Consider the following 13,795-nt stretch of genomic DNA (forward strand, 5'->3'; position numbering starts at 1 on the left):
TCACATAAAACTCTAATTTTTGGAATCTTGAAATCTGTGGCACCATTTATTTGTTGGTTTAAATGGTAGAATTTGAAAATATAATGTCTTACCTATGTTTGACTTAATGCATTTTTACTTCATTATTCAGTTCGAATACTAACTAATTGCACTTTGTTTCTGTTATTAACAATAAAAATAACAAGCTTTCTGATTTTTTGTAACTTAAAATGAACATTCCAATTTCCAGATAGGAGCAGGTCAAAGAACAGCTTCAACCCACCTCCTGACACCCATGGGTAGAATTTACTTTTCTTTCCTTAAAACTGACTTCAGACTTACCCAGTGCTCAAAGTGTTAGGGGATGCCGTGGGTTGTAGTTAGGAAAATATAAGTAAAGCATTTCACCAGCTATCCCATTTTTACTATTTTAATCGATCGGAGCAGCCACCCTGCTAGCCTCAAGACTAGAACGAACATCACCCCCCCCCCCAACTTGGTAGTTTTCACTTCCAGTTCTTCCCCCACCCTGATAGTACAGTGGTTCAAAAGTCCTGTAGACCTTACTCTGATTGATAGTAATATGAAAACCTCATTCTGTGTCTGTGTGTAAAATACAAAGGCTGTCGCAGAGAAGGTGAGACAGATTTTTTCCTGGCTTGGCAACCCTGCCTATGGTTTTGGCACTAGTTGCATCGCGTAGGATGACTCATTCTGTTTCCGTAGCAAGTTGTCACATGTTGCGAAACCACGTTAGTGAGCTGCTGTGTTGATTTGCATGGAACGTGTTTCCTTTACCCCTCCAGGTTTTTGTGTATAACATTGCTTTTCGCGATGAGTATTCAAGATGAACAGCTACATGCCATAAAATGTTGTTGGCGTTTAGGGAAAAGTGCTGCGGAAACGCAGTTTCAACAGGCATATGCCGATCAAGACAGACTGAGTAGAGTCACAGTATTACCAAGGAGTCATTGAGACTCTGCGCCAGCACATAGCAAGAAAGAGGCTGCATTTGAAGAACTCCTTCATATTGCACCACGATAACGCATGCCCGCATACCGCGCGGGCTTTTCAGGATTACGCGACGAAGAGAAAAATAGACATTTTCCCGCATACAGCATGCAGTCCGGACTTTGCACCCTGCGACTTTTGGCTATTCCCACTTTTAAAGACCGCTTTACGTGGTCGTCATTTCATGACGAACAAAGAAGTGATCACCGCTACCTGACAATGAATTTTCAGACATTCACAAAGTGGCAGGAGCGTATGGACGCTTGCTTAGCTGTCAATGGTGCCTATTTTGAAAAAGGTGTATGTCTACTCTATATGGCTGATTCTGAATAAAAATTTTGTGGTTTGTAATTTTTTTGTTTCATTTTAATGATTCTTGGAGAGGTCCATGTACATGCTTGTCTTTTAACTGCTACGCAGTCACGACTTTTTGACCTATTGCGCTCATTTTGGTCTCAATCGGCAGCTAATGAACCAAATTTTCACCCTAGTACATTTGCTAGCCAATGGAGGTCGCTGTTTTCGTATACAGGAATTAGTCTCACCTTCACTGCAACAGCCTTTGTACATCTCTTTACATGTTCCTTCTGTTTGATATACATTTAGTAATCCAGGGCATGTAAGTATCCGAGTGTTGCTCACTGAACAAGGTTTTTCCCTTTTTGAACAGACTCGTCATTTACTTGACTGCAATGGCTTAAATGGTTTCATTTGGCCATTTTTAAAATAAAAATTGTGCATGCACCCAGTCTGCACAGATCATTAACCATAGCTATCTCAATGTCAAGTGCATGCACCATTCCAGTATCCACAGTTTGCAGTGCCTGCTGAGTTGTAGTTTCTTGGTTCATCTTTTGAATGGTTTTTAAAGAGGCGTGTCTACCAGTAATCCAGCTAATTGTGAGGTGCATTCGGATATTTGGCTTTTGAATACTAAAAATATCTGCCCGCAGAAATCCATCATCAACTGATTGAAGTGTATGGAGAAGGTAGAGTCTGTCTTCTTCATGACAGTGTTGTTGGAAAAGTTTGGCTTGAAATCATTATCATCCATCCATCCTACAAGCCTGATCTTGCAACTTCAGACTTCCACCTTTACCAAAAATTAAACATTGCAAGAAATGGACAAGTGAAAACATATGGATTGGCCGAGTTCTTTGACAGGGAGATTGCAAAGCGTGTGCTAAGCAGAGGTGGTTACCCTCCAGAGGGCAGACCTCACCCTCCGAAGACTTATGAGGGTGAGAGTGGATATGAAACCGGAATCTAACAGAATCTCTAATTCTACTACTTGAGTCTGTCTGATGTATTCACATTTTCCCTGAAATTATTATTTTTTCATTCATTTTCCCTTTCTGCTTAAAATTTGGTCCGAATTTCCCTGCAAAAGGGGAAATTTCCCTTCATGTTGCAACACTGCGCCAAAAAACTCTCCAATTGTGTTGTGATTCAATTCAAGACCTACTGGTGATGACGTTGCATGTAAACAGTCTTTGCTCGGGCCTTCTTTAGAGAAGGTGTTGGCGAGGTTCGGACCGAACCTGCCCTGTCACCAGTGATGTGCGTCTACGCGTAAACAACGATTGTCTACATTCTACGTGTAGAGTATGTAATCTACGTAATCAACGTAGACAACATGGCGCTCGACGTTCTCCGTGCAAGGCACGGGCATCGTTAGCAACAAGCATCAGCAGGTGGACATAGAGAGCGTGAAGTATTCCACTGCCCAGAAATAAGTATTTTAAGTATTTATTTGCGTTCAACCAATTCACTAGGTATTAATTGAACTGCAAAATAAACTTGTCGCGACGTACCCATAAAATGAGATGTCCGTAGAATCATATGGTAGAATGACAAGATTTGTTTTACTTCTATATGGTGGCGCATATTGTATCTACCAATATAACTTGGCAACCCTGTCAGAACGCAGGTGAGCATGCGCAGAAGTTTACCATGCTTAGGCAGCTGCAAGTCTCGCAATTAGTCTGCCATGGAATGTTGGCCGGTTCAGACGTGAATCGTGGCAGTAGAGGCGTTCATCCAAACGGGTCCCATTCAGGAGACGCAGGAGTCACTGCGACAAAGGCCCAATGAGGGTCGCCATCAACCAGTGCCAGAGCGTCACAACATGATACGATGGGTCACACAATAGAGATCCAATGGCAGCGTGCAGAAACAAAAGTCTTCAGGTCGAAGAAGGCGAATTCTCTGGCGCCCTGATGCTTCCCAGTGCAATACGTACTGCGTCTCCTGAATGGGACCCATTCGGATGAACGCCTCTACTGCCACGATTCCTGTCTGAATCGGCCAACGTTCAATGGCAGACTAATTGCGAGATTTGCAACAGCCTAAGCATGGGAAACTTCTGCGCATGCGCACCTGCGTTCCGACAGGGTTGCCAACTTATATTGGTAGATACAATATGCGCCACCCTGTATATCCACCATTTCACACGTGTAAAAATTTGCTTTAAAGACACATGCACTTTCATGCAGTAACAAGACAAATAAATATTTTGAGCCTCCCCTTTTATCAGTGTAGAAAAATAATGTCAGTTTTCACTATGGCTGTCATTTTTTTTCGATAGTCCCTTTTCCCTTCGTTAGTGAAAATTCGATAACTTTGATTACGTCGGATGGTCTTCAGTTGGTTATAGGCTCAGATTATCGACATGTTTGAAGAAAAAAATACTTTCTCTTTCAAAGACCGCCGGGATTTCTTTCTTCCCCTTCGTTTGCATTGCCTACAGTAGACTATGTAAATTATAAGTCAATGTAATCTTAGCGTAGATTACGCGTAGACAGCATGTAGACGTAAACTTATAGTCTACGGCACATCACTGCCTGCCACCCAAGTCAGTTTCTGCTCGTTGAGTCGATGACCTGCCTTTAGGAAATCTTTTACACGGAGACTGGAATCATTTTGAATCACCTTCAGGAAGTCGCGTGACTCTCGCGTGCTGCCTGTTTATAGGTTTCATTATCATAACACTTTCCCACGAACCCTGGGTATCGATCGAATAGTACATCTTGGAAAATCTGTAGCGCGCTAACACGGTAGATTGTTGAGTGTTGTTCTGTTGAGGCAGAACACAGGTTCAGTGACTTCCAAAGTCAACCTCGACCGAACTTGAGAAAATCGTTAGCAGAAGGAAGAATTGATAGTCTCTAATTACTGTTAATGATTGACAACGGAGCACGTGTTCAAAATTGATTTGTGTCTAGTTTTGTTTCGTTTTCTTGTTGCTTCACATTCCAAAAAAGTAATTCAGCAGCAATTTTTAAAGCAGCAGGTATAAAGTAAATTTTAAGGTAAATTTTCACCCAAAGTGTTCAGAAACCATGCGCTCTTGTAGGATTTTATGTGACGATAAGGGAAATTTTGGGAATGCTGGAGAGAAAACTGTATGAGGCGATGGAGTATTGAGGGAAATTTTAGGTTTGGTTTGGTTTGGAATTGAGAGATGAGACGGGCGTAATTTGGGATCCAAGTTTGGTGGGGGGCAGAATCGAATTTGGGGCTTAACTTTGGCGGGGAAGACTCGGAAAGGTTTTCATCTCGTTAAAATAGCGTTCAGGTTATTTACTAAATTTCATTTGCGAAATCACAAATAAGTTATTATTTATTACTTTGCTCGTCAGTTTTGGAACCCAATCTCCGCCACTGGAGACAGATTGACCAATTAAGATAATGATTGTTCCCTGGAGTGTGAATACTTGTAGATGAAAGCGACGAAATTTCACCGACTGGAAGGGGTGTATGTTTGTGGTTTGATATTGTTTCATATAGGTTAGTATGTTGTAAGAAAGGAAAAATGCAATTGGCTACCATGGAATTTTGTTGACACGTTTCACATAATGCAGGATAAGAATATGGTTTATCGAGGGTCCTTAGAATCGAATAGAGACTGTATTTAACTACGCATGTTCATATTTTACCGCTAAAATATAGTTTCCCATGTTGCCTATATTTCTACTACCATATAGCCACGTTCCCGCCTGTACTAAACTAGGGTAATAGTATTAGTAGTACGAAATTGTGCCCCTTGTAAAGTTAACTATAGTGGCTGATCTAGCCATGAATGAGCAGCGTGTCAAGACCTCTCCCACCTTAGGTTTTGTTTAAAATAAAACCCTGTCACGTCAACGGTTAGCAAAATATTTTGCAACAGACTTCCTCGATTAGGAAAATGTACGTAGTATATGCCAATTTGACACACTTTCCTCTGACCTTTTGCACATTAAAATAGCACCTAGTTCACCTACTTAGTGTGTTCGGTGAGCGATAAGGCCGTGCTCCAGATCACATGTTCTGATCATAGGCGTGCGCAGGCCCTCTGATTAGGGGGGGGGGACAAGAGCCTTGATGAAAGTTCAGTCGGGACAGAAAAACCTAATTTTATCTCACTGTGTAAGTTTTATTACGTTGATGGATGTGTGTGTATATACACATACATACATACATACATAATAAATTCATCCGCCCCATAACAAACCAACCAACAGCAAAAATCATATAAATTGCCTCCAAACAATTGGTCATGCATTTAAGAGAAATCCGTTTAGCAGCAGAACTTGTCTCCCTAGTAATGTATTACAGAAAATAAATTGCGAGCGAAGCGAGCAAGAAATTTTTCGGATCCAAACTTTTGCAAAATGAAAGCAATATTGATTTAATATGGCGCCAAAATTTTCATAGAACGCTATGACATCCTCCTTTACAATCTTTTCATTTAGATCGTTCGGCGTCCAGGACCAACTCCCGCCGACCCCTAGCTACTGCTCTAAACTTGACAAGACTTCCTGAAAAGCAGACATTGCGAGCGAAGCGATCAAGAAAATTTTATGAAACGTATCTTTATTTGTATAAAATTTGAGATCAAGGGGACAATGGACATTTCCACTCTAACCTAAAATACGATTTTAACTGTATCACTGCAGGTCATTCATTTTATATTAACGTTGTGCAAAATAGTTTGTGTTCATTCGAATAGTTCCGATAGCTATATTAGGCATCCAGTACATTCCAATTGAAACCAATTCAATCCAATTGAAATTTCAATTTTCGACGTCCAGTTGGAATACGTGTGCATTGTTGTGTTTTTAGGGAAGTGTCCTGTAGTGTATAAAGAAATAGGTTTGTGAGTCAAGATTAATCGGATTAGTGCGTTGTTACTTATTACACACACTGTTTTCCACATTACCAAACGAAGATAAATTATAAGTTAAACATCTTGGCCAGTAGCGCAACCGCAAAGAAGGGGTGGGGGTCATTGCGGAGTTTTTATTCTTTCGATATCTTTATCACGTTGGCACTACCCATCATAGTAGCCGCCGGCCGTCACTGATCCTGAGACTCAAAGAGATACCTGAGATTCCTAGAGCAGCATCCCTATAGGGGCTATCCACGAGTAAACAAAAACATATCGAACGGCACAATCGATTGTCGAACTGTAGCACAACAACTTCCGGTTCACGGCGGCCGGGTAATTCAAGCGCGTACTTGTGGCATTTCTTCTCGTTTTGTATACCGGATGAAATGGATCATATAAAAGCACTTGACGACGAGGAGAATAAGATATATCAGGGCAAAGTAGAGGCTTTTGCATATCAATTGAATGAGCAACTAGGAAGTAATACGCCATTATTCCAAGATGAGATCCATTTGCTGATCGTCGTTTCATTGGCGATATTTGTAGCCTACATATTAAATAGAAAATAATTTTTCCTACAGAGCGAGAGAGCTTAAATGCATACATTTATGTTTTAAGTGAAAAAGTGCGAGATGTACGGACATATAAAAAACGGAATAAGGAGCTTCTTTTCTTCTTTCTTCAGTCAGGACGAGTCAGAGGGATGCGATAATGTACACTTGCTGGTTTCGTTCTCATTTGAACGCAGAAATACAAAACGCTCATTGTTATTTTAAGTCAATTTTCTGCTATTTGTGTTAAACATGACGATGAAGATGAATAATAAACTGGAAAAATTAATGATGGGACAAACACAATGACACACCATTGTCTCACCATGGTGTTCAAACCTAGGACCTCTTCTCCATCAATGTTGATTTGATTGATTGAGTTGGTGTTTTAAGTCCACTTTGTGCACAGTAAGGCTAATCGGGACTGGACCTACAGTTTAAATTGGGATCCGAACCACAACATGCATCCACCGGGAATCGAACCCGGAACCCCTTGATTACAAGGCGACGAGGCTACCACTGCGCCATCGGGAAGGCACTCTATCTATCAATGTTGAAAAGATTTCCATTGCAAAAGACGAAAATTAATAATAGTAACCGCACTTAATTTTCTGGCTACACAAAAAAATATTTCCTCTGGTTACACACACAAAAAAAAAATCTGGTTACACAAAAATTTAATACAGTTCGTGTGTACTTCAAGAACTTAACGTGTAACCTATCTGGCCATGACCGACCATCTTTTGAAAGGAAAAAGTAATATTTTTGCTCATATCACTAAAACAGAGAGAAAATCGAGATTTGAATGATTTCTCTTCTACTTTTAATGAAGTGCAAGTGGTGCGGGACGCAAAATTTTTGGTTGGGAAGGAAACAGGACGGGGTATTTTTAAAGTCCTGACGTTCAAAACGAGAAAAATAATGTTATTTCCCGACTAAATTGGGAGATTATAGGAGCGGAAAATATTCAACATTACCCGATACTAAAAAAAAAAAATATATATATATATACACACAATTTCACCCTCGGGTGATGATTTATTTTGCATTTCTGGAATAAAAACTGCTAATTTCAATAAATTTCGGACATTTAGTACAAAAACAATGTAGTGAATAAACTACTTTTAAACTATCATTTTTTCCGAAGTCTGGATAGGAATGTTTTGTTTTTTTTCGTTCCGTTGTCATTACTGCGAAGTCTACTCCTGCTAATGGTCTTCCAATTTTCACGCCTGACAGCTTCAATGCAATAATTTGGCGCCTAGATCTCGAGAAAATGGATGAAGAGAGATCCATGAAAGATTATTTAGCCCTGATCGTAGTTTACATCCTCCTCGTACACACTCATTCGTTCCTTTCATACATGACACAATCTCAGCTCCCTTTAGCTGAATGTTGTGAGCCTACGAACCGGAAGTTGTTGTGCTACAAGTATGGCGTCCGCGCGAAGGCACTTCCTTCCGGTGGATAGCCCCTATAGAAGTACATGCACGAAGGCGTTCGTTCCTCCTCGTGTTTGTAACGCTTGGAAGAGGATTCTCTGTGATTTTCAAAATTAACGTTTTGATTATGACATGCTAGAGATGTACGAAAGCCAATGCCGGCAATCTAACATGTGCAGATGCATTCACGGTAGCTGCATATTTTGCACAACTGATATTGGATGGACCAGAGATAAGAGGAGCGAAAGCAGCGAGTTAAGTTTTGCAAGGGAAATTTGACATGGTGTTTACTTTAATCGACAGCTTATTCAAGATCATTTAATATTATTCTGTTGAAAGATTTTTCTCAGTAGCAATCATTCCTAATTTTCAGTTATTAGTAGTGCTGGTATTACTGCAGTGCAATAAGTTTACCTGAAGAAAAATGTCAGTGTCTTTTTGCACTACGGTATAAACCAGCGGTTTTTTTTCTTGCGTAGCTGGAAATAAATGTATGTAATGCAAATGAGCGTCGGGAAGGGCGGGGGTTCGAACGAACCGGTGCGTTGACCAGCTTCTAGAAGTTGGCATCGTTCATTATAGTTACAAAAAACAGAAGGTATATTATTTTTATTGTAAATAATAATAACAGAAATAAATTTCAGTTAGATATAATTCCAACCATGGGCGTTGCCAGAATTTTTTGCTGGAGCTCGGGAAATTATAAAACTTGAATAGTAGAAATAATAAAAATTGATAATATTTTTTTTTAATTTTATAGTGATAAATATTATATACTAATAAAAATAAACAGATAAGTGAATATCTAGTACAAAGTTATTTCATACATTTTTGTTTGTACTAAAATTCACAGTTATTGTATTTGTTATTAACTTTTGCATTCATCATTCGCAAAAAGGCTGTAAAAGGTAGGAGAAAATTTTACTCATAAGGATTATGTTGTGACCTCTCCCATAAAACTATATTTTTTGGAATATCGAAAACTGTGGAACTATTTATTTCTTGGATTAAATGGCAGAACATGGAGATACAGCTTGGTTCTTATATTTTCCTTTAATTTTTTTTGATCTAACACACTTTCTACTATCGCTATATTCTGTTCAAATACTAACTAATGATCTTTATTTCTCCTATTAACAATAACAATAACAAGCAGTCTTCTTTTTTCTACTTGAAATGAACGATGCCAATTTAGACGCCCATGATTCCAACAGAATAATCAAAGTAAAAAAATGCGCGAGATCGAAAAGTTGAATGTAAAATCCAGGATCCATATTTTTATTATTTAATCCAAGGAATAGGTGGTTCAAGTTTTCAAAATTCCAAAAATTAGATTTCTTATGTGAGAGGTCTCACTATACAGGTATGACCAAAATTTACTCCTAACTTATTTTTCACTGGAACAAGGCGTGTGAATGTAAATAACAAAATATAGTACTTTGCATTTCAGTACACTAACTGTAGCTGTTTGAAATGTAAATAAATAAATAAATAAATAGTTGTGCTGCATATTCGTTCATCTGGTGGACCGAATAGAACAGCCTGCCAAAAGCAGCAGCTCCTCAAAAGGAGCAATATTTGCTAGAAAAACCTTTCCTTCAACCGACCTGCGAGGTCGTCAACAAAGAATTCTTCCTCAAAGTGTCTGTGTTAACTTTTGAAACATACAACAAGATTATTTTCTGATTTTTTTACTGTGTTGAAAGCAACAATTTTCACATAGGTATGCAATAGCATATTCTTAATTTTCGTAAAAATGGCAAGAGATTTTAATATTTTGGGTTACCATTTTTTTGTACGTCCAATGGCAGCAACTACACCATAGAATAAAGTAACCCCCCGATGGCGTAGTTGTCGCCTTGTAATCAAGAGTTCCGGATTCGATCCAAGGTGGAGGCGCATTGCAGATTCGGATTAGCATTAGGGATGGACGATATCGGAAATTTGATATCGAGTGTATGGTGTGTAAGAAAATATCGTCACAGACGATCCGATATTTTTACGTATCGTGATATCGGCAATATATCGTCTTCATGATATATATATCCCTAAAATATCGTGACGATATATCGTCTAGTTGATATCGCCTGGTCGATATTTTTTTCAATATCGCGGTGTATATATAGTCTATACAATGTATCGGCCAACACTAATTGTACATGAAGTGAGCTTCATATAATAGAAAGGTTTGGGTTCGGCCTCAAAGTCCGCTCCTACAAATAACGCTTTTGGTTCAAAAATTAAAACGAAAACTAATAATCATAAAATTGCAATACAGAAGTGTTAATTGTGGTAGTAGTGGGAAAATAACAAAAACATAGCAATAATTATTTAGTATAAATTACGATAATAATAGAATAAATCAGACTTTTGTGCCTTAACGGCGTAACGAGCTGTTTAACTCTGTCTCTTGAGTTCAAATCATGGGAAGATATAAATACTTCTTTGTAATTCGATTTCGTCGTCGTCATAACATTAGAGAAGTACGACGTTTGATTTGCTTTATTTTACTTCGCCTTTTGTGCCACTTTTGGCTAATTTGCGAAGATGGGGATGACTGATGATATGATGAAAATTGATGAATAAACACTCACAAACATCCATGTCCAGGACAGGATTCGAACCCGGGACCCCTAGCGTCATAGCGCGATGTGCTAACCACTCCGCCACAGGGGCCGGCGAGAAGTACGACGTAAATTAATGTAGCTTTAATAGCACTTCCATAATTCTTCGTACAAAACGATAATAGTTTGAATCTCGTAAATAACAGTGGAAACCAGCAACAAATGTTTTAAAACGCCTCATTTTCATTACATTCTGAACGTTTCAATTGATGGACAAAAAACTAGAGCAACCTGTTGAATATTCGTTAAAATATCGAAAGATCCGTGGCGTTGTGTTTGAATCGAAAGCTAACCAATACGTCATGTAGACATGTAAAGTCAGTGTTCTTTTCCATTCCAGGAGTAACGTCATGATCCTCCCAGCATTCCTCAGTCACGTTGCCTTTGCATACGGGCAAGGTGCGATCTCCTTGTGTAGGCTTTTGCCCGTGTTCTTCCTCGCTGCCGTGCGTATGAGTTGAAAAACTTTGTACACGTTGTGCTTCATTTAATATTCACTGAAACATGAAGACGGCGAACGGAACTGTGCCTGAATCGAGTTCGATGCAAGATTTCATCGAAGCCTGTGCTGTAAGGTGAGTAACATGGTTTCGTTTAGTAGATTACTTAGAACCAACTGCCTGTGCATTTGACGAGCTTTGTTGTTTGGTGTTAAAATGCCCAGTGCAGCATAAAGTCGAAATTTTGCTGACTTTTTAAAGGAAATAATAATATTCAGTGTTGTGTCTGTAGCGTTCTCAGTGAAAATGGGGGAGGGGTAATATTAGACGGAAATTCACACGAGCAGCAGTACGTTTGAACTATTCAGGTGAACTACATAATACAATAAATTGAATATTTTTGATATTGCCAATTTTAACGTGTAGAGGGTCGCCATAAAAAAAAGTATGGGACATTTGTCTTTGCATATACGTAAATATGGGCCAACAGTTTTTCATGGTCTGACTTGGGTATACTGGGAAATTTCGCGAGGATGAACGTTTGCGAGTAAAAAGAATTATGTCAAATCATATCTGAAGTTTTGAGAAAGTAATGATTGTAAATAACAGAAATTATTAACTTCAAAGATATATTCTCCCGAAAAGTTGGTTGCGAAAGTTATCGCTCTTCTTAAGCTTCAGCTGTAATAAGTCTTTTTGAAGAGTTAAAAAAAAAAATCTATACGTACAGTGGGATCCATAAGTATTCCCAAACAAATTGAACAGTACCAAGTTTACTCTTTATTTTACGCAATGAAACTTCAACAATTCGAACAAAACGCCAAATAGGCTGCTGGGAACCTCTGCATCAGCGTTAAGTAAAAATTAATTTCTTAAAAAATAACATGATACAAGAGAAATTAATGAAAGTATAGTCATGGACAATTTGCCGAGCAATACTTGTGGATCTTACTGTACAGTCAAATTCAGATCTATGGGTCATCGGTGTTGTTTGTTTCTTTCTATTACAAATGAGAGTTCATTTAGTCTGTGGCCGCGTTGAAGATTCGACTCATATCTCGTCGCCGTAAGGTTGACCTGGTCGTGGGTGTTCCTTTGCTTTGCGAGTGTCACTTCTCAGCGACATATAAATTCACAATACTTCCATCATCATTAGCCAAAAGTGGAACATTTGAATTGTTGGAGCGAATTTACAATACCGGAAGTATCTCCAATTTGTTTGAAATTCGGCATACTCACTAATTTTTGCCTCCTAATCACGAATCTGCAGTTGAAATTTGGCGGTCACGTCTAGAAATTGCAAAATAAGACTAAATAGGTGGGTCCCTCAACGGAGTAAACACCCTTGATTTATGAAGAAAAAAACTATTTTTTGCAATGATTAGCGTTTCAAAACTATGTTTATGATGACCCTTAATTCTTACTATGCTTGCCTAACCTAACCTAACCTTACCGTACCGTGAATGGTTTGTGGAGCAAACATTTTTTCCATCTTATGCAAGACGCCTTTTTCTCAAATGCAAATCAAAGCTCCATGCAACGGGTAGCGAACTTCACTTGTTCACATCATCAAACATGGCTACCATAACAGTGTATCGACAATCATAGCGTTAATATGTTCACGTAATTTCGCAATTTCTGGACGTGACCGCCAATTTTTAGCTGCAGATTCTTGATTACGAGGCCGAAATTAGTGAGTATGCGTAATTTCAAAGCAATGGGAGATAGATCCGGTATTGTAAATTTATACCGAATTGTTTCATATAATTGAATCAAAATTTACTGAATTTTCTTGCATTTATACGTTTCGTTGCATCATTTGTTTGTAATGTTATTCTTAATTTATTAAATATCTTAACAAACAGCAAGTTCAAAATAACTAATATTTAATTCGTTATGTAACATACGGTATAACATTTTTTGCTGCATTCCGAAAAAGGAAATCACCTGAACAGCAGAATGAATGAAATAATTGTATATTAATAATTCAAAATTACTTTGTTTTAAAGTAAGTTTTGTAAAATATTAGATCCCTTCTAGTCAGTCGAGTATTACATAAATAATGATTATAAAATTCAGATGCAGTTTAATGCATATTCAATATCTGATGCAGTTGCACTTTTTCCTATATATATATATATATATATATATATATATATATAATATTCAATTAACCTCCTTTGTTCTCAGAATTAGTTACCTTTCCGTGCCCCCCAAATTCGAGAACTTCTCTAAAAATAAACTAATATGATCACAGAAATGAAAGAAAAAATATTGAAATCCATGATCGCTTTTGTCACTTCGTGATACTGTATATTACGCAACACGTGACGCATTGCAATGCATTTTTTCTTGATGTAAAACAAATAAAAATGTCAATAGCTCTTACTCTCGAAATGTGTTAGAAGAGATAAGAATTTGAACAATCGTAAATCACATAACTTTATAGATATTTATGCTCACGTCTTTAGTGTCCGTGCACTAAGCATGAAAAATGACGTGAAAAGAAATCCAAATAAGTAATAATAATATTTTCGGTAATGTTCAAAGAACTTGGAAGCGGACACAGTTTTTCAATATGGTGTCCTCAGCATAG

At 38.2% G+C, this 13,795-nt stretch overlaps 2 protein-coding genes across 5 annotated transcripts in view; one reads left to right on the forward strand and one right to left on the reverse strand.

The window, feature by feature from the left end:
* LOC145988636 (short transient receptor potential channel 4-like) overlaps positions 1-13,795 on the reverse strand; it is a 72,155-nt gene that overhangs the window by 39,845 nt on the left and 18,515 nt on the right. The gene's annotated exons all lie outside the window — the stretch shown is intronic.
* The window catches only part of AP-2alpha (adaptor protein complex 2, subunit alpha), a 162,500-nt gene continuing 159,806 nt past the window's right edge, over positions 11,102-13,795 (forward strand). For all 3 annotated transcript variants that reach the window (XM_083123669.1, XM_083123674.1, XM_083123671.1), the window contains exon 1: positions 11,102-11,334. In XM_083123669.1, the coding sequence (XP_082979795.1) occupies positions 11,264-11,334 (71 nt within the window). In that variant the 5' untranslated portion in view covers positions 11,102-11,263. The remainder of the gene's footprint in view (positions 11,335-13,795) is intronic.

This window comes from Lepisma saccharinum, chromosome 6 (genome assembly GCF_977018435.1).
Source record: "Lepisma saccharinum chromosome 6, izLepSacc3.1, whole genome shotgun sequence".
In the NCBI taxonomy this organism is placed as follows: domain Eukaryota; kingdom Metazoa; phylum Arthropoda; class Insecta; order Zygentoma; family Lepismatidae; genus Lepisma; species Lepisma saccharinum.